The sequence below is a fragment of the Cygnus olor genome, chromosome 16 (assembly GCF_009769625.2).
Source record: "Cygnus olor isolate bCygOlo1 chromosome 16, bCygOlo1.pri.v2, whole genome shotgun sequence".
Lineage (NCBI taxonomy): Eukaryota > Metazoa > Chordata > Aves > Anseriformes > Anatidae > Cygnus > Cygnus olor.
In genome coordinates, this window is record NC_049184.1 from 6,591,163 (window position 1) to 6,612,097 (window position 20,935).

A 20,935-nucleotide genomic window follows, 5' to 3' on the forward strand; every position below is an offset into this window, starting at 1 on the left:
AGATCTTAACACTGGCTTGAAAGCACTGCTTTAAAAAATTGCTGCATGAATTCCCATGGGAGAATGAAGTCCTGATACCAAATATAAGAGGACAGCATTAAATATGATTTTAGTATGGAAAATGCTTCCTGTGCTGTGGCCTTTCAGAAATACACTTGGACATGGTGAAGTTTTGGGTAATAGAAAATGTACAAATAAAACGCAGAAAACTGAGATAGTGCTATGTGACCTGGAATGGCAATGTTAAATCCTTAGGAAATGCTGTGTTCTGTCTTGGCTGTTCTACGACACTAGTTCAAGCTGTATGGTTTTGGGATGTTGTGATAGAAAGGAAGGAGAAAAAAAGTTCACTATTTTAAACAAAGCTGGAGATCATACTCTTGTACCCCAAATGTGATTTGGAACAGAGAGACAGTCTGTTATATATTTATTCTTAAAAAGTGCTATTTCAAAGGGAAAAATAAAGCCAACTGGTACTGCACTATTTGAAGGTTTTTTTCTTTTTGTGTGTCTGTCTGAGCTCGATAACAAATAGTTTGGTACTTCAGGTATGTCAAACAAAGAAAAATTAACCACTATGCTTTAGAGATTCAAGTGGTGTGTAAAGATTTTTTTTTTTAAGGAGTTGCCATAATTTTGTTCAGATACTGGTATTTTCAAGCTAACAGTGCTGAAACATCTTTTTCTAAGTTCATGAATCAAACCCGTCAAGCCCTTGAAATGAAAATGGAAAATCCAGGCAGTGGTAATACCTCAGTGATGAGACCAGTTATGCAGCCACAGGTAGCATCACAGGTAAGTAATTATTACACTAACGATTTCTGAAACAGTCATTTTTAGACAGACACATCTTTTACAGGTTTGTTTAGAATTTGAACCTTTTTTCTTGGTGCCACAGCATTTTTTTTCTTCCACTGTACAATTAAAAAAAAAAGCTGGTTTTGTACGTCTTTTATTCTTGAGACTTCAGAGAGGTTTGTTCATTGGGTTCATACTATCAGTACAGTGTGCAAACTGTCTTTTCCATGTAGGAAGTAATAGACAGTCTACTCTATCACCTGTTTTGTACTAGTAACAACTCAATGAAAACCTTTGTTTGATATTTGGATATTTTTTGTAATAGCTGTGGATTTTCTTAAAAATAAAATTTCTTTCTTTCTATTCTGGTGAGTGATATACTGGGTCTTAGAGTGTAGACAGTTTGATTGAGTCTGACAACTTTATTTGTAAAAAAAATTCTCTAATATGATTTTTTTTTTCTTTGGGGGATAGCAACAAGGTTTTCTTAATGCTCAAATGGTGGCTCAGCGTAACAGGGAGCTCATAAGTCATCATTTTAGACAACAGAGGATGGCAATGATGATGCAGCAGCAACAGCAACCTCAGGCCTTCAGTCCACCACCAAATGTGACTGCCTCAGGAAGCATGGACAGTGGTCTGACAGGCCCTCCAATGGCTCAAGTTCCTCCACAGCAATTCTCCTATCCACCTAATTATGGTACTAGTACTAACATGGTGTTTTTTTTGTTTTGTTTTGAATGTCTGTCCGGTGTTCTTTTCCTTTTTTATTTATTGTTAATCCAAAATGACTAAATACTGATCATTCTGAAAAATGGAAATGCTCCTATAACAAAGATTATTTTTCCCCTCCTATCCTTGCAAGAAGATAAACCAAGTCCTAGGTGATGATAACTGAGTATATTGTTCTTTGTCTTGTCAGGAATAACCCAACAACCTGATCCTGCCTTTAGTAGAGTATCAAGCCCTCCCAATCCAATGATGTCATCGAGAATGGGACCCTCTCAGAATCCTATGATGCAGCATCCTCAGGCAGCAGCAATGTACCAGTCTCCTGAGATGAAGGGCTGGCCCTCAGGAAGCATGACCAGGAGCAGGTAAATTTACAGCTATAACCTATAGCTCAAAAATTGTCTTTCAGTTTGCCCAAAAATAGAAACTATGTTAAATAGCTTGTAGTAGGAAAAGGATATAGAAAAGGGAAAAATAATTATATTTCTAAGGTCTGTATTGTCCTTGATCCTGCTCTGGTTCAGGAAATACACTGAACCTATATTATGCCTAGTTCCATTTATTCATATTGGACCCCTGCAGTTTTTGCAACTGGAAACAACATTCACTCTTTAAATATTGAAAATATAACTTGGGGGAAATACAAAGGTTCAGAATAGTATCACAGTGTGTCCAAAAAGGTTACAATAGGAAACGTGTATACATACTTCTGCATATATTTCAAAATTCAAAATTCCTTTGGGGAGGGAAATTTTTATTTCTATGTTAAACAGACAATATACAGAAACAAATAAATGTAGAAATAGTTTTAGGCTTCTGTTGATAACGTAATTCTTTCACATGTTGACAGCTGGTACAGGTAAGGCAATATAACAGTGAGTAAACTTCTTGGAACGTCATTTTATTCTTGCTTTTGTGCTTCAGTTCTTTTCCACAGCAACAGTTCAGCCATCAAAGTAATCCTGCAACGTACAGTATGATGCACATGAATGGCAGCAGTGGCCATATTGGACAGATGAACATTAATACTATGCCTATGTCAGGGATGCCTATGGGTCCAGACCAGGTAAGTTGCCCATAACGAGTGATGATGTATTGGCTCTTTTCCAACTGAGTACGATTTGCTTCAAGACATTCCTCTGGCACAATCCTCTGTTATCCTCTTTGTCTTTACATCTGTGGACATACAACTTGTATGACACAAGATACATACTATTTTTGATGAATCCAAAAGCAGCTGTGATTAGCTGTTGACTTAGAAGTATCATATAGGATCGAGGTTTAAACTGCACAAAGGACTGCACAAAGGGAGCTTGGAGAAAACCCAGAAAGGAAAACACAGGGACTGTGAAAAATATCTTCAGCAGATGAACCAAGAATCCTGGTATCGCAGTATTTTCTGGCCGAAGCTAATGGTAATACTTACCCTTGTAACACCTTAGAATATTTGTGTATGCATAGCAAGACACTAAGGAAAACTTAGGCCTCTTATTTAAGAGAAAAGTGAGCTAATAATGGGTATGACAAAGGAGGCCAAAATACTAAATATACTTGTGCTGTAAGCTTTCCAGAAAATGCCAAGGGATAGGCAATATAATATTGAGATGAGCTACATTTATTCAAGTTGCCAGTACTTCATGAAATTTTGTCTAAGGTACGTAAGTAGTAGCCAAAATAATCCAAGGACTTCTGCAAGACAAGTAAGGTGTTAGAGTACCTTGATAAAAACCAGTACCTTTTATAAAAAGGGAAAAAGGAAGTTTTGGAAGTCACATTTTCCAAAACCACATCATACAGTGAAGATAACCAAATAATGTGTTTAGGGAATTCTGGGACAGCATTTCTTTTCTGCAAATTTATCTTCAAAATGGAGCTCTAAAATCTGTTCAGCTTAGAAATTGACTGTCAGTACTTTCCTCCTCAAAATGCAAAATGTTGACCAGTTTTTCCAGCAAAGGTATTTTTTATTTTCACTGATGATGCTTTCTTCTTTTCTTTAACAGAAATACTGCTGACACCTAAACCCGATCTCCAAACAAGAATGCGCTGTATTAACGATGCACTAGTATTATAAAGGAAAGTTACGCATTCTTCATGACAACTAGTACTGGCCTTATGGAAATAAGGGACTTTTTCCACTAATCACCATGATGTCCTAAGTTACTTCATTCAGAGGAAAAAAAAAAAAGCAACACTTTTTTTTAGTAGAAGCAGTCTGTATTACTGTATATTGTGGTGTACAAAAAAGGTCATAAATATTTTTGGCGCTCTGCCTCTAGAAATGTGAATTCGGCAAAGGCATTTTAGTAAATAGGATGGGTAGACCCCTGGAATACCTTGTCTGTTTACTGTAGCTATCCAAAGCCCTTTAACTACAGGCAGATGAAAGTGCCTGGAGAAGTCACAGTGATAAGAATTTCCAGATTTCTCTAGTAAGAATATCTGACAGAGAATGTAGTTCCTAGCCTTGACTCTTTTATATTAATTCCTGAATATAAATGCTGCTTTTAATCTCTTACCCCCAGGAGTCAGGATTTCCCAAGCAAAGGAGCAGTGCAAAATGAATTGGCACGTACTATTCCAATACTATCCTGTCCATTGATGCCAAGGGGTAAAAAGAGAGGATAATAAATTTAAATTATTTAAACACAATTGTGACTAATATTTACATATTGATGTGCAGCTGAGTGCACTTTATATAAGACTATATAATGGATTAATGCAATATCTTTGATAAGGACTTAATATGAAGGTAGGGTGTGCTCATGTTCCTTCTCAAACAATCTCTTAAGAATTATTTGAAAAGACTGCATAATGTAATGTTTTCTGTGTATGGAAATTAGAGCAATAATCTTTCATCATTTTGAAAATACTTCAGAAAACTCAAGGCAAGGCACTGCAGTCTGAATCAGAATTTTGCAGTCTTTTTGTGAATAAATTTTGTAAATATGTTCTTTAAGATAATGTATTATATATATGACTTTTGTAGGTCACTAACTCATTTTTGCAGAGTTTGTGAAGCTAAATATTTAACAAAATTGATTTCTGTAAACTCAGCGTAGTTGAGGTCCAAATAGAATACTTTTTTTTTAATTAAACTTAATGACTTTGAAACTGGGTGACCTCAGCCCACACCTTTCTCTTCTTTGGTCTTTGACACTTCATTTATTTTTACATCTTTAACATATAGCTTTTTATAAAAGACGAGTTGTTAAATGCTTTCTCCATCTGTGAGCACTTTGTTACATTTATTTTTGCATAAGGCAATTTGACAAAAAGGCTCTGCATTGTAAGATGTTATGACTTGTCATGACGATCACGTCTTTCTATGATCTCTCTCCTTTTCAGTTGATGAATCTGGATTGTGTCTTTTTTGGTCGATTTTAACAAACTCTAAATGTTCTTCAAAAGAAGTTTGTCTGTTGCAAAATATTTGTTGTTACATAACATCCAGAATCTTTAAGGATATTAAGCCACACTTAACCAGATGTCTGCACTTCATTGGATTGTTCTAATAGTAATGAATGTATTTTCTAAGCAGGTTTCTCTCATATCAGTATTTAAGTTTGTTTGGTTACAAATTTATTCATATTATTTGCTGATAAGGTTTATTTTTTTCTCTATTTTGGTTCCTTGAAATGAAGATCCTCTTGCAGTTTTTCCAGTTTCAGGCAGTTACAGCGAGTCAAACCCCTAATCTTCCATAAGGGACGACCCAGAAATGTTTAAGATGTGTGGTGCTTTTGTTCTGTTGTTCACTGTGTAATGGAAAACTGACTTCTCCCAAGTGAGTAAAAAAAAAAAAAAAAAAAGAAAAAAAAGAAAAAAAAGTGTTCTTGATTGCTTCTTCTTGGTACTGTAAGCATTAGGTGGTTTTATTTTTCAGAATATGCAGTGATCTTCCATTTGAATAGGAGTAACTTTCACTAGGAAATTTCTCAACAAGTTAATCCTTAGCATACAGCCAGTTGTGTTCCAATGGGAATGTAGATTCAGTCTACCTTACGCAACCCTATCTTTGCAATTAGTACTGAGTGTATAGGTTAGGTGTTACTATTTATTTGAAACTTTCGATCCAATACATGTGTTGTTTTTTTTAATGAAAAACTTTTAAAAGGCTAAGGAACTTTTACCTTCTTTCTTATTTCTTAGAACATATCTGTTTGTTAAGTGCTGCCTACTGAAGTTGAAAGGCAACAATCCCTTGCTTTTTATATAAATGAGAGTAGAACAATCTTTATAGTTTGTAGTTATTCATTATATTGATGGAAACTACAAACCCTGATTGCTTTCATTAGGTGAGCTCTTAGACTATATACAACTTTATACATTGTACCCTCTTAACTTGTTTTAAAATGAGTGATTCTGTTTATACATGTATGTATAGCTGGTACCTACCTGACTGGTGTCGTAAAGGATCATCGTTTTCTCATCTGTATTTAGAATGTTGGAGCTTTCTAGTACCTACTTTTTTGCTGAATCCAAAGATTTTTAGTTTAAACTTGATTAAGGGCGGGGAGGGCGCATTTTAAAATTGCATTGATGACATCTTTCCTGGCAACACTGATCCTAAATATTACGTTTAGTTTGAAAGGCTTATGGACTGCAGTAAATAAAACTTACCTTGAAAACTGTTAGCATTTAATGTCTCCACCAATTCTGATTTGGTTCTGTAGCAGCAGATAAAAAAAAACACAACAACAAAACCAACAAAACCTGTATAAAATTTTTCAACTGTAAGAGAACAGTTAGCTAGTACAACCACCTCTGGTCACTGCTGCATAATGAGCATAGTTTTGCTACTTTGTTATTCTTTGATCACAGAAACCATGTTTTTATAAAATTCGCATGTAGTACCGTTATCCAATCTTGATCTAAAATTCTGCTTTTAAATTTAGGAAATCAGGACCATTTTTCAGTTATAAGACAAAAACTATTTGAATGTTGTACCAATTAGCACACATTTTATTTTTGAATTTATGTGCAGACTACCAGGTGATTGAATGATACAGCAAGTATGAAACCATGTAACTCTGAGAGCAATATTTTAAAAAATTCTCAGGAGAAGGCATACAGTATTGAGAATTGCATTTAAGTTTAGTTTACATTACGTATTGCTTGAAATATCTGTATCTTTATGTTGAAAAACAGAAAAACCTTGGGGACTGATTTATAAAAGAGTTGGTTGTAAGGTATTACTGCTCTTCTGATTTTTGTGTTTGGATGTTAATAATAATGTAAATAAAGGTTTCTATTTAAAATCAGAACTTGGTGACATAGTGTATTAGCTTTCTAATACTTTGAGGCTGCTAGCAACATCCTGGTATGGTCAGAAGAAATCCGCTATTATTACAAAATTGCTACAGCTGTTACTGTGGAAAGCTATGTATAGCAAATGATTTTTTTTTTTTTCCAGCTGGCTGTAAAACCTAAGGGAGTAATGCCTTAGACCTTCGGCCTGTGAGACCAGTTTAGCAAAGCTGCATCAATACTGACTGGAATTTATGTCTTTTTAAACTTAAATAGCACTCTTTAGCAGAGCTGAAAGGAGGAGAGGTGGTAGCTTTCCCCCTAACTCAGCAACAACCTACCTTCAGAAAGTAACAGCTACTTCTTCTATAGTGTGCAAATCTTTCAGCTCAGTATTTTGCATGTGCATGAAGGGAAATGGTAACTTCTCAAGCTTCTATCTGATATGCAACTAGAGCAGTAATACTGGCCATGCAGGAGTCTGATAGTCTCATCCTCTGTTCAAAGGTTATAGGCTGAATGCAAAAAAAGGTAAGTGGAAACTTTTTTCATCTAACCTAGTGAGTATTCTTTCTGCATACTGACTTGGGTAAAGGTAAACAGCTAATACTTTCCCCAGGAAAGCAGCAAAAATGTTTTTCTATTGTGAAGTGCAAGTTAAGGTTGTATTTTGCAAAAAATGTTCCTCTTCTTGTTAAGAGTCAAGGCCACAGTTGGTTGAGTCTATCATGAGCTTCCTCTCACATGCAGCTTTAAAACAGGTAGCAGATTAATATAGAAAAAATGATAGATTATCACTGCTACTGCCTGTACTACAATGTATTTAATAACATCTTTATGAAGATACTCAAATAGACTCTGTACACTGTGCTTCCTTAGTAAAGTCATGTTTTCTTTCCTTTAAAAGCTTTTAAACAGTAACCCTCATTCAGATCATCTACTTTTCTGTAGACCGAGCTATAACTAGATTATTTTTTTATTGGTTGTGATTATTGAACTTGTTGGAGCAGCCTTTTAAAAATAAGTGTAAAGTTGCACTACTAAGCCAATGTTGCTTTCTCGAATTGTTTTGGTTTTGAACATACAATATAATATTACCCACAAAAAAATTAATACAAATCTGATTTCATTAAAATGTAAGATGTACATTTACTGATTTTTTTTCAGTACTTGTAAAAATGGATGAATTCTGAAATGTGCTATGCAACATTAAGTAACATTTTGAGAAATGGTATGTGGGCATTCCACACTTTTATTAACAAAAATCTTCACAACCTGAAAGAATTTATTTTTAAACAGTATATCGATCAATATTTACACAACCCCTCCAGAAGTCTGACATCTGTTAGTTAAGATTTCTCTAATTTTCCTAGAGTTGTCAATAGGACAGACAAGTAGACATGGAACTAAAACATACCCTCAGAGGAAATGTGAGAAATACCATGGTGTTGAGAATATTCAGTGCTGCTCACTTGAATTCCTGAATCTCTTAAAAGTTCTTTTCCACCATTACCTTTACCCCAGTTAGAAGCAAAAACATCCATGTTTTCTGTATCTTGCTTTAGAAATACTTGGCTTTGAAATTCTCCCTCGTGCCATCCAAAGGTATAGCTGAACTGAAAAATGTTGTAGGTTTACTTCCACTGTCTTTGTGTACACTTTGCCCACGGGGATGGCAATCCTCTTTGGGATGCAGCTGTATTTCCTCTTCTGTCAATTCCTGGAACAGTGTTAGTGGTGTCTTCTTGACATAAAATGCTTTGTGAAGCAGGTGAGGTATAATCCAAAGCAAAAAGCAGGTACAATAGTGGATTTCAAAGAGACCTGTGTTCCTGACAGGAGTTCCATAATTTCACTTCATCTACTTAATTCACTCACCAGTGCAAACACTCTGATCTAGTTCGGCCTCAAAGTTCATCCAGTCCTCCAGGCTAACGTTATAATTCTTTCTGAAATCATACACATTTTCACATAGTCTGTACATGAATTCAAGTTCTGGCCAGTTTATATCCTCACTGAGGTCCAGCAGGTGGGGAGGTTAGCCCTCCCATCCTTCCCACAGTTGGCCTCTTTAAAATAAAACAAACATGATTTAGTGTATAACATTCTAGTTAGGAAGTAGTTGGAATATATTTTCAATAGTTCCATGCAGGAATAAAACAATTGAAACACTGTAGACCACCTATAAAAATACAGCAGGTATATCACAAACAATCAACCAACCATGTTTGAAACTTCAATCTATATATCTCATAAATTCTAGCTTCGTGTGGTTCTGAATCCAATCTTGGCTCTCTTTAACTAGATATACAAAGCGTTACCATTTGGTGACAAAAATGCTCTTGGAGGAGTTGAGAAGGTCAGACTGTGCCTATTGATGAAGGTACTGGTACGTAGTTCTTGCTGCACAGCTGGAGAGCACCTTACGAATTGAAGTCTCAACCTTCTTTTTAAGGGAGGTTCAGAGACAGAGAGTAACTGGCATGTCAAAAGTAACGATTTCTCTTGTCTTTAAATTTGTATCTCACCTTTGGGGTCTGGGAAGTTGAGAACTAACAGTACCACACTGAATAATATTATCTTCAAGTTTCAGAAGGCAGTAAAATAAGCAACAAACAATATTGGATTTTAGGATAATGTCAGAATAACCCAAAATGTACAGATCTTTCTTCGTACAAATACGCTACTTTCTGTTCTAACTTGCTTTCTTTGCTCACACCATGAGGGAGGTGGTGGTTGGATAAATAGCAAGAAAGTACATGATCCTCTATGAGTAATGACACTTAATCAGTCTTGTTATTTCTGGATGTTATGAGAGGCTGCTAGGAGGCTGCCACACATTTAAGTTTAGACAAAACCAACACAATGATCTCAAATTCTTACAGGTAGGTAATGATAATCGGTTTCTTCATTGAGAGTCCACCTTTGCTCAAGTTTTAAATCGCTTTAATCTTAATGTTCCTACATTCCCAGAAAACATATACCAAGAGGTTTTGTACAGGACTAGTCTGTAACGACGGCAGTGTAATATTTCTTGCTTAATTTAGAGCACTTGCCACTTAGCATTTCATGAGAACAGATGATGATGTTAAAAAGGTGCTGCATGCAAACAGAAAAGTAAAGAAAAGAAAGGTAAGTAAAAGCTAATGCTTTTCATGAACTGCTCCCAACTCACAGTGACTTAGAAGATGATGGTCTTCTCACATCTGGCCACTTTCGACGCTGAAACTGCCTAATTTTCAAGCAGCAAAAGGAGAAAAAAGTTAACCATCACCAAGAAAACCACCAGCACTACAGTCTAAAAGACGAGGAAGGAGAAGAGTTTAGCCTGAATTTTGACTACAAAGATTAGAACATGCTATAACATTGAAACAGAAATAGCTCTAGTGTTTCACAGTAACTGGGATGGAAAGACCTTGCAAACGTCACTGTAGGCAGTGTCTGTCCGTGTTGTTCCCAATCCCACACTCCTAACTCTTTAGCATAAAGGTGGTATTTAAGAATAATAATTTAACTATGTATTTTTAAAAATGTACCTGTACTGCTCGTAGCTTCCATCTTTAAGTCCTAAGTGAGGAAAAAATTAACATGTTATTAACCATTGTATTAACCAACAGAATAAGGTATTTGGTAACACACAATTTAAAGTAAGATCTGAGAATATTAACAGAATATTAAGATGTTCACTAGAACTGTTATTTTCAGATTTAATCCCTTATTCTAGGTAAAATGGGTTGTAAATTGAGATAGGTAATTGTGAAACTTTTCTGTAAACGTCCTGCAGTGGTATACTTAAATGCCAAAAACTTGATTTCAAAGCATACAGCTTTAGATGGTCCATACGCTAAATAAGACCTGAAACAATATTTTGGACTCAGGTGGACTTAGGTATGTAACAGTATTTTGGGGGTGCAGGTCTTCAAGCTCTGAAGGCTATACATATATTTTTTTTACATTGCATTTCTTATTGTATTTTACATTGCATTTCTTTGTACTAAGGGGTAAATAAGAAATGCCATTTAAAAAGGAGAAATACAAATAACTACATGTTTCAGTTTGCTATCATGACTAAACATTAAAAAAAATAAAACACACAATAGTATTGAGTAGACCAGGAAAACTTAAAGGACTCAAAACGATGAGTCTAACCTAGAAAAAGAATAAAGACCAATGGGTTTCATTCTTTTTGGAACTTAAAGGCATAGTTAGAAGAGCACATCTTTTGGTAGTGTAATGCATTCCTCAATGCACCTCCTACCTTGATCTGCTGTTATTTTACAACTACCTTGCACCAACACAAGGGAAAACCAATCAGCTTAAGCACTAGCCTCCGTTTTTGAGGTTGAAGTTATTTCTAAGCTAGTTTAGTAAGTCTGCGTGGACTGTATTGTCTCTAAAAGAAATATTCCTAAAAATCATGCCTTCAGGTGGAATACTGTAACACAACTGCTAGACCAGTTGTCCAGAGGAGTTGTGCAGTCTCCGTTCTTGGAGGTTTTCAAAATCCAAATGCATAAAGCCTTGAATAACATGGTCTGACCTCAAAGCTGACCCCACAGTGAGCACGAAGTTAGATCAGATGAACACCACAAGTCCCTTCCAGCTTGACCTATCCCAAGAGCCTATGAACTCAGAAGCAGCTATTAGGTATTTGTTTGTTCTTTCATTAGTTTTCTTCCTTCCTCATCTCTTTCAGTCACAGAATCATAGAATGGCTTGGGCTGGAGGGACCTTAAAGATGATGTAGTTCCAACCCCCCTGCCATGGGCAGGGATGCTCTTCTTCCTGCATTTCAGCAGCTGCATATTTAAGTATCCAAGTCTTACTATGTAAGTGTGAATTTCTGGAAACATTACATAAGACAAATTGAACAAACAATACAAGAATTTGAGCAAGCAATCATCAGCCACAGCAGGGCATTACTAGTATAAATCAATTCTAAAATCATTTTTCGGCTGATAAAAGTTTCATGTCAGTAAACAAGAGATCCATTTCTTTTGGGTAGTTTCTGAGTATAATAGCAGAAGCACTTACCTAGATCCATATTCCTAGTTCTTGGATTGCATTGTTTATACCCTTTGCAGCTTCTTAGTTCCATCAGCTGGATGTGCAGTTGATTGAGAACTTCTCTATCCAGTGTGTTCACCACGTTAATTAGCTGCAATACAGAGAGGTTCTTGTTAGAGAACAGGTATTCCTCTATAGTTCGGTAACTTGCACATATGGAATATCTGTGGTTTACTTCCAACAGGAGAGAAGCCAAATCATTTTATGTTAATAGTTGCATCTACTTCTTGTACCAATACTGCGGTATTTCAATGCATCATTGGTAAAGAACACATATATTTCCAGAGCTGTACTATGATCAGGTACCTGATATGGATCAGTGTTGAGATCAAAATACTCCAAAAATCCAGTAGCAAATTCACAAAACAGAAAGTTGTGGGTCTCGTTGATTGTCCTCAAACACCAGTATGTATTGTTGTTGGCACTGGTACAAGCACAGAAAGGACCCACTGCAAAGGAAAGCATCATAAAAACTTAAGATATATGTTGCTGGTTTTAGGCACTGCTTATTTTATTAGTTTATGGTACTGCTTTATTCATAGGCAGTCACTCCCTCATTCCTGAGCTCTAAAGCAGAGAATACATTTCCAGCATAACGTTCTATGCTTACCTAGTCCCCACAAAACGTCTAACTTGAGCAGTGTCTCAGCTAGTTGTTTTTCCCTTGCTGGTTGGGAAACATTCCAGCTGCTGAGATAATAATACGATGTACTGTGTATGTATTGTGTACTGTCTGCAGCATCTCTAGGTTTTCATCTGCAGTTTTGTTGTTTTTATTAATTTAACTCCTTTGCCTTTTGTAAGGATCATGCATGACAACATTGAAACACGGATTATTTAGTATGAGGAAAATTGTGTGGCTTTGGTTACTTGCCTAATCATACTGGTAGTTTCTGGTAACCTAGAATCATCCTAGTCAGTACACTGCACCCAGCTATCTGTTAGTTAATTTAGAGTATCCTTACGTGTCCACAGGGGAGCAGTTTGCCAGTGCTGGTTGTCATGGGTGAAGCAGGTCAGACCAGGCATGCTGCAAGTGTCATTATTTTTTATTCTCTTAAGCAGTTTGCGCAGTTTCTTCTTTCTCCTTTGCTCTCTAAGCAGCCACAGCCTGTCTTTCTCCTGTAGGGCTTTCCTGCACACATGAAACATTAGGGTCATGCAGACTCTGTTATACTTGAATACACCTAAAAAAAAATGAAGCAGCTAATAAAATAAGCTGCTTTGAGGGAAAGAAATAATTGGTATTTTAAAAATAAATGGCTTTTCTTCCAAATAGCTCTGGATCTCCAGAGCTCTTTGCATTTCGATGGTACAGGGGGAAAAAAATGGAGCCAAAGGGGTTTAATGGGCTTGCCTGAAGTCTTTGATGTGCATTTACAAGCATTTTTTTTTTTTTTTTTACCATTGGTTTGGTTCTTTTCCCAGATGTCTGTATGTTTATTCTTTTTAGCACAGGATAAGTGAAATTACTTCTTTTGCTTAGTTTTTAACATGTGTGCTTGGACCAAATATTAGGATCTTTGCATTTGCTCTTTCAAAGGAACAGGCCTTCTTCACTTACTTGAAAGGATGAAGATTAGATCCCTTGTGCCTCAGTTTGCTTTTGTGTTTTGAATGGTAACTGGAAAATAAAAAAGAATCGTTGATGAACAACAGAGACAATTGTACCTGTTCATACCATATTTTCACCCTGGATTCAAAGCGCATTTAATCCAGTATCACTTCTCCCTTCAATTTGTTCACTCAGGGTAGGTGGTGAACACAAAACAGCCTTGCTAGACTGAGTCAGGTACTTGTGCCTCTCGATTTCCTTCGATCATTTGTACATAGTGACACCTGGTGCTCTGCTACTGTATTGCACTATGTATCTACAGATGATTCCAGTTGCAATTTTCAATTTTAGTTGTCATTACTTCCTGTTTCCCTACATGGGGCAGATAAAATCAGTAGATTTATAATTCAATTATGAGATTTCTTCAACCGAATATTCATTAATTTTTCGGAGGATATGATGACAAGCTCATACCACCTTCCTGCTGTTTTCCAAACAAAATAATTTAAGCATCACTTGTACCTCATAGAGTTTTTTTTTTTCCCCCTCCACTGCTACTAGCTAGTAGTTCCAGGAAAACTGAAACCGGATGGGACTGTCCAAGCAGAAGCAGTATCTAATGTATTCTGAGATATGAAGGGTGGCAGTTGACATACACATTCTAGCTGGGTAGCTCTACTATTTTGACTGTCTTCAAGAGCTCTTACTAGGTTTCGCAGAAGTTTCCTTTCTTTGTAGTTTGCAAAGTTAAAAAAAAAAAAAAAAAAAAGGACAAAATAGGCTTAGGCAATGGCAATTTTTTCCTGACTAATACAGTTCACTATACTTACTAACCACACAAATAAGCAAAGGCAAACTAAGTTCAGTAAGTGCTATTTTTCTAATTGTCAGACTAAAATTCCCTTTGAAACAAAACAAATCTTTTAAATTACAAATGCTACTGGGAGCTTACGTAAATTTAATCCTTATAGCAAATTGACAAAATAAAATTATTAAAGAACTATCTATCTTCAATTCAGTCAACTTTTTTCTCTAGCATAGATACTGTACATATCATTAACTAGTCTGAAATGCTACGCTCAATGCAATTCTGCAAACATATAACTCAGGTTATTACCTTCATTGATTTCAGTGGGATTATTCATCTGAATGATGCTATGCACAAATATAAGTGCTTCTTATATCGGATGTGAAAAACGTAATGTTCTTTATGTTAACTGTAAAAATAACTTCATCTTTGTATGTATCAAATAAACTTGGTTGTTAACATAATACACTGCTTTCAAAACTGTTAAGACAAAGTTTGGGGGATTTGTCATTTAGAGTTATACGGGTTTAATTTTAAGTACTTTATGCCATAGCTTGTATGTACATTGGGTTGGCATAACCTAAGAAAGGGATATTCTGCTTATTTTAATGATCTGTTGCTGAAGCTGCATTACAGAATCAACACGGGCCAGAAAGACTATGTACCTTGTGTCTGTAAACTAAACTAGATTATGTTGTACCTCCATTACAGCAATGAGACAGAGAAGTATCATCCGCATCCTCTTACAGAAGCTCCTTAATGAAAACTACTTTAGCTGACAATGATAGCAGAGCTGCCTTATGGTTTTGAGTACAGCTTTTCTTGTCGTACTGCCACTGTGGCTGCTGTACTCCTGGTAACATCTGCCTCACTGCAGCCTCAGTGATTGCTCTGTGATCACTGATCAAAGAGCAACTGCTCCTGGTTTCTTTAAGGATAATGCCCTTAATAATAAGCTTATCTTTTGGTTAGCCCTGAAGTGGTCAGGCAGTTAGACTTGAAGATCTTTCCAACTGAACTATTGCATTCCATCAACTTTCTCAGGGGCAAATTCTGTTTGTGTTAACATTTGATTTTGTAAGATTTTTTCTGCTGTGCTTATTTGCAGAGCAAGAACTTGCTCCCTAGAACGTTTCAGATATGCTTGAACCATCTTTCCATGCAATCAGTGAGCTGATCTCACAGCAATTTTGCAAATATGTGGCTATGAGAAACCAACTATGCAGAGATCTTAATGCACAATCGCTATTTTAGTATTGCCTGTTGCATTTAAAATCCAGAAATCATATGCATCAGGGAAAAAAAAAATTGTTGCACAAAGTCGGTGGTGGCTACAGAATTACAGTTACTCTGCACCAACTGTTAAATTCCTGCTGCTTCTACCTGGCATAGCTGCTTAATATTGCAGGAACTATATGCTATGTGATAACTCATCTGGCCTTGAAGAAACCAAATGGAAAGAAAGTCTCTCATCTGACCACCCCTTTATTCCATATACATTACGCACTATTCTTACTGAAAGATTTGTGTAACACTGCACCATACTGACAAGCAAGTTTTCAGAAGAAAGCCTGCAGCTAAAAATATTAATTTCTAGTATCTAATAGCAACATCTTCAGTACAAGAGCATAACTTACTGGTTTAAAAGCATTTTACATACATCAGTTGACACAGAGGCAATTAAACTCCTGCCTGGCAGAAGGTGGGCCTTGTACTTTAGGAGGGTTGGACAGCTGCAGAAAGCATTAGACAAGAGTATAGCAGGTACGAAACCACTTAAAACAGATTCTGATCTCTCCTGTGAAGACATAAATCAGCTACAGTTAACTACTCACAAGTACACCAAAAATACCTTATCTTGTTACAATCACACTCCTCAGGTCTCTTCTTCTTCAGATGACCTCTCACCTCCCTCAGATTTTTTATTTTATTTTGCAACGTTTCAATCTGAAAAAAGTAAACATACAGGTTAAAAAAATTACAGCATAGTTTAATTTTATTCTAACCCTCTCAAACATATTGCCATCAAATGCTTCTTTCTTGCTACCTTCCATAACTTCCTCCACTAACAAGCATTTTCAGATTAGCTACCTTCTCAAAAGGAAACTGCAGGCAGGAGGGCAATTCTGGGTCACAATTTGCTTGCTCTGATTACTGAAGGTGAAAGCAGAATGTGGCACTGGGGGGAGCAAGGTGGGAGGGTGCCATACAGCCTTAGACAGATGAACACTCCATTTCCACTGTGATTTTCCTCTTCAGCATATTTGCAAAGGCGAAAGGCTACCAAAGGAAAATGAAGCCCTTAAAGGTTTGGCCTGTTAGGAACCTGAGAAGGGGATGGGGAGGGAGTGCTTTGAAGTCCCCTCTTCAGAGATTCTGGAAGAGAAAAGCAGTAAACCTCCATCCTTTTACATGGCAGTCTAGCAACGTCTGGCCACATGGGATGTACGTTAGCAGTTAATTTAATTGTGCCACCCGCATAGTTTATTTTTAACCACCTTCAATAAATGAAACTCCTGCTTTTGTTCAGTGTAGCTCATGCACAGCGTAGCCCACTCAGATGGGTATTACAGACTTCCACTTCGACTCCTTACACAGCAGAAAAAATGAAGTCATCTAGTGTGAACAAAGAATTTGCCATGCAACTACCATCAGACAACAGTGACCACAAATCTAATAGAAGTCCATGGCTGCATAGACAGCAGACAAAGATTTCACAAAAAATACACAAAGAATCCAGCCCAGTGATCCTAAAGCAGGAACACAACAGGACAGAAGTGAGACTTACAAGTCTCTCTCATTTATCTCATAAGGCTTATGCCATTTCTCAGTTCTTTAAGTTGTAGTTCTCTCCTCCACTTACTATCTTGTCTTCACAAACTTGTAGCAACTTAATTATCTATGAAATCTCTATTCTGAAATCAACCACTAAGTTCAAAAGGTTCCAGGGAAGAACAAAGACACACAGAGGCAGACAGACACAAACATAGTCAGCATGATCCTATCAGCCCACAGGAAACTAGGCCAAAGACACGCTGAAAATGTATGACTGGTAACATCACTCACCTCATGGTCAATATGAAGTTTATGGTCCTTCCAAGCTTGCAGTGACCTGTACAGATCTGTGTCACACTGAACGGTGTCATTCTCCAGGATATAGCACCTGGCCATGGAAAAAACAATGTTTATTATAGTAGATACACACGATGCAAACAGCTTTTGCTGTGCTATTTTAACAGCACAACTCCAGGACACATGAGAAGCCAGATTGGAAATGACACTCAGAATTCAAAATAAACAATGTTCATTCAAGAGAACACGAGAGTATGTTACTAGCCAGGAAAGAAGTTTGGGTTCGAGTCGCCATGGGCATTTTTCAGAAGGCAAAAAATTCAAGGACAATATTCCTATCAAGAGAACCTGTTGACTGTTTCATTTCTATATGCAAATTGTGCTGCACAGAGTTCTTGTTTATACATTAGGCTGTCTACATAGATAATCTCTACTAACTAGCAAGTACCGAAAGCACTACTCAGAAGCAATTTCCCTATGCATAATGAAGTGACATACAGGGGTAGGAGAAAGCACTTCTTTATAAGATGTATTATAATACTACAAAGAAAAAAAAATGTGATTTTCTAAAAAAGGGATAAACTTTTTCAAATACAGCTCCCTGACTTCAAAGGCAAAATACCCTCCAACAACTTTAAGTGCTCATGTTCCAGTAACTTCTCATGAAGTCCAGGATTTAAGATTAAAAAAAAAAAAAAAAGACATAAATGCTCAACAAGTTTATTAGGGGTCAATAAATATCATGGAGTTATTTTTGAATGATTATTTATTAAATTAAAGCTGAGTTTTTTTTCAATATTCCTCTGTTTTCTTTAAACCACCTCACGCATGTTATCCCACTGCCTTCTTTTCTGCAAGTGTTCCTGGGGACTTCTCATGAATTACGCACAACCTTCCTGACAGTTCCTGGTATGGGGCTGGGATACACCCAGTAAAGCACCACAAATCAATTTAACATGTCCCAGAAAAAAAGCACAAATAGTGATTTATGGGTCCTGAACATTCAAAAAAGCTGAGGAATGAGGGCAGAACTCTGCTGATGTCAACCTACGTATGTTTCCTCATATTAGCAAATCTCTAACCCTGTAAACTGAAGTCAAATGGAAACCACAGATTTTAACAGCAGCTATCTGGCTCACGCATATTTGCACGAGCTAGTCATTAAACAATTTAATTCACATAATCCATAGTGATTGATGGATTTTCTCATAATTCACAAGTAGAAAGGGTGACTAAACACTGAACCAACTATAGTTGAAGATACATCACCAGACCCTGGATCTGCACACTGAGAAACCTTTAACTATTAGAGTCTCTTTAGAATGCAGACAATTCCCTCACCTCTCTCTCCAATGTTCCATTCCCCAATACTCCTGGTCTATCTAACCTCATCGATAACATAGATTTTCATTTCCTAGCACTGGGTACAGGAAGCTCTGTGATGCTGCTGCTTCCTTTGGGACTGATTTTGTATTTGAAATACAAAGCAAACAATGACATGTTGAAACTGGGTCATATTCCAGTTGGAGTATGGAGTATTTTGATCTTCAGACAGGCCGGGTTACCTGCTGCACACTGAGATTTATATGGGTAGAGCCATTCCTGGTTTCAGATAGGTGTACACACCAACGCTGCAAAGAGTTTCACTTGTCCTTACTGGAAATGTGCACTAATCAGTGATTACTGTCTCCAAAGTGTAGAAGACATAAAAGCACCGCTGTGGTTCTTCAGTATCTTCATGCCCCTTTGTGCATGATGACAAAATTAAAACAAAACTGAAAGGTGTGTACAGATGAGAATAACAATTTTAGTGAAGTTAGACGGTATCCAAAAGGGACACAATATGCTTATCAAAAGGTAATGCACCCATTTATGTACAGCAGCCACTCAAGGAGCAAAAGTTTATAGAAACATACACTATTTACTCACCTGTGAGTAACTTTTATTAGATTAGGGGCTGTATATTCTGCAATGCCACCAGTGCCACTGTATTCGGCCATGTCTTTATCTTCCTCCTCACGAGGAACAGCCCTCTGCATCTTGTGTCGCTTGGTGATGTTTCTTGGTAAGACAGGTTGGTATCCGTCCTCTAGACCCAAGTTATAAATGGCTCCATTCAGCTCGACGGATACAGAGCGGATAGAACGATTCCGGACATAGTTTGGTTTGTATTCTGCACAGAAAAGGGTGTAAAAGGATTAAGACGGGGAGAAACAGCAGGTTACACTTTGGTTCTCTGTGGTTCTTGGCAAACAACAGCCCCTAATATGACATTTGGAATTCACTCAATGACAAATGCTGTTTGTTGCAGCTTTCCTCAGCACTGCCATGTCATTACCTGATGGGTACCTTAAAGCCTGAGAGAGAGGGGTAGATAGAGTGCAAATGCACAAGGATGGCAGAGGGGAAAGAGAATGTGCTTGTACAGTCACCACCCCGAGAATGAACAACTTTCAAAGAAACTCTACTCTTCCCCCAAGAGCCACTAGATGGCAGTAACACCTTAAAAAATAATTCTGAAAGTTAAAGACGGCAGGGTCTCAGGTCATCCTTGCGGATTAGTTCTCAACTGCATTCTGTCATCTACTGTAAGTGCCAGTATTCCTTCAACACTTCCCAGAAGTCACCCCGAATTTCAACAGGGAGTACTCTAGTGTTCAGCCTGAACTTCTTCTCAATTCCATACTCTTTTTTTTCAAGACAAGATGCTTGATTTTAATGGGAGGGATTAATATTTGAATCTTTACTTTTATCCACATTTAATTATTTTCTTTGCAATTATTTTCCTCACGTGCAGGCCAGACGGCAAGTTTCTACAAAAAGCACTACCCTCCACCAGTGCTATGCACTCCCTCAGAGTTTGCCTCTGTGTTTGCAGCCCAAAGACAGAATGAAACATTTGTTATGAATCCGCACATCACAGTATGAAATTCCCAGTGATCTTATTGCCATCGCTGCTTTCCAAAGCTCTCTTTCCTGGCCCAAATCCCAATTCCTTTTCAGTTTTGTCTAAAGTGGCATGAATATATCCTAGCTATGGAGTCTGAATCCATATCTAAACTTCCCTACTGTATAGGAGGGCTCACACCTCTGACTATTTCCTGCTCACTGCAGTGACCGCTCAGTCACTCATGTTAAGCAGAATTAACTCACTCCTGGAGAAAAAAGCATGACCAAAGTACCATAGCTTCTCTTCTTCCCCTGCCCAGACTCCTTACTGTGTATATGTGCTTTGGAGTCATCCAAGATGTTGCTGGAACCAAGCAAGCCTCTTGGTTCCTCTGGTCACCTCTCCTTCACACCGAGCTGAAGCACAGCACTTCTCACTACAACAGGACCTCCTGCTGCAACCTGCTAAGGGAAAACTCAGCTGATCTGCCACGTGAGAAGACCAACACTTCTTGTAATCTCAAGATCCACAGAAGAGCCAACTTCATCTCAGGGATAAACTCCACTGCAAAAACAAGCAGTGAAGAAAAGAAATGGGAGGTAGAACAACCAAATTTGACAAAAGAAATATTCATGGCTATTGGCATGCGTTGGCATTAACACAGACTGACTTCTTTCAAGAAGCCTTACATGAATTCCAACTGGATCACAAAGTCTCAAAGGCTATTTTGTAGACTGTGGGAAGAGAAACAAACATCCCCTCC

At 37.3% G+C, this 20,935-nt stretch overlaps 2 protein-coding genes across 23 annotated transcripts in view; one reads left to right on the forward strand and one right to left on the reverse strand.

The window, feature by feature from the left end:
* The window catches only part of NCOA3 (nuclear receptor coactivator 3), an 84,647-nt gene extending 77,856 nt beyond the window's left edge, over positions 1-6,791 (forward strand). For all 8 annotated transcript variants that reach the window (XM_040575800.1, XM_040575799.1, XM_040575802.1 and 5 more), the window contains 5 exons: positions 691-795; positions 1,273-1,498; positions 1,721-1,895; positions 2,455-2,596; positions 3,534-6,791. In XM_040575800.1, the coding sequence (XP_040431734.1) occupies positions 691-795; positions 1,273-1,498; positions 1,721-1,895; positions 2,455-2,596; positions 3,534-3,545 (660 nt within the window). In that variant the 3' untranslated portion in view covers positions 3,546-6,791. The remainder of the gene's footprint in view (positions 1-690; positions 796-1,272; positions 1,499-1,720; positions 1,896-2,454; positions 2,597-3,533) is intronic.
* SULF2 (sulfatase 2) overlaps positions 6,478-20,935 on the reverse strand; it is a 158,684-nt gene continuing 144,226 nt past the window's right edge. For 14 of the 15 annotated variants that reach the window (XM_040575805.1, XM_040575815.1, XM_040575812.1 and 11 more), the window contains 10 exons: positions 19,212-19,455; positions 17,277-17,373; positions 16,063-16,157; positions 13,412-13,471; positions 12,813-12,982; positions 12,154-12,296; positions 11,815-11,938; positions 10,317-10,347; positions 9,956-10,012; positions 6,478-8,849 (listed from right to left, as the gene is read on the reverse strand). In XM_040575805.1, coding sequence (XP_040431739.1) covers positions 8,819-8,849; positions 9,956-10,012; positions 10,317-10,347; positions 11,815-11,938; positions 12,154-12,296; positions 12,813-12,982; positions 13,412-13,471; positions 16,063-16,157; positions 17,277-17,373; positions 19,212-19,455 — 1,052 coding nt within the window. In that variant the 3' untranslated portion in view covers positions 6,478-8,818. The remainder of the gene's footprint in view (positions 8,850-9,955; positions 10,013-10,316; positions 10,348-11,814; positions 11,939-12,153; positions 12,297-12,812; positions 12,983-13,411; positions 13,472-16,062; positions 16,158-17,276; positions 17,374-19,211; positions 19,456-20,935) is intronic. The other variant, XM_040575818.1, reaches the window with a different exon arrangement.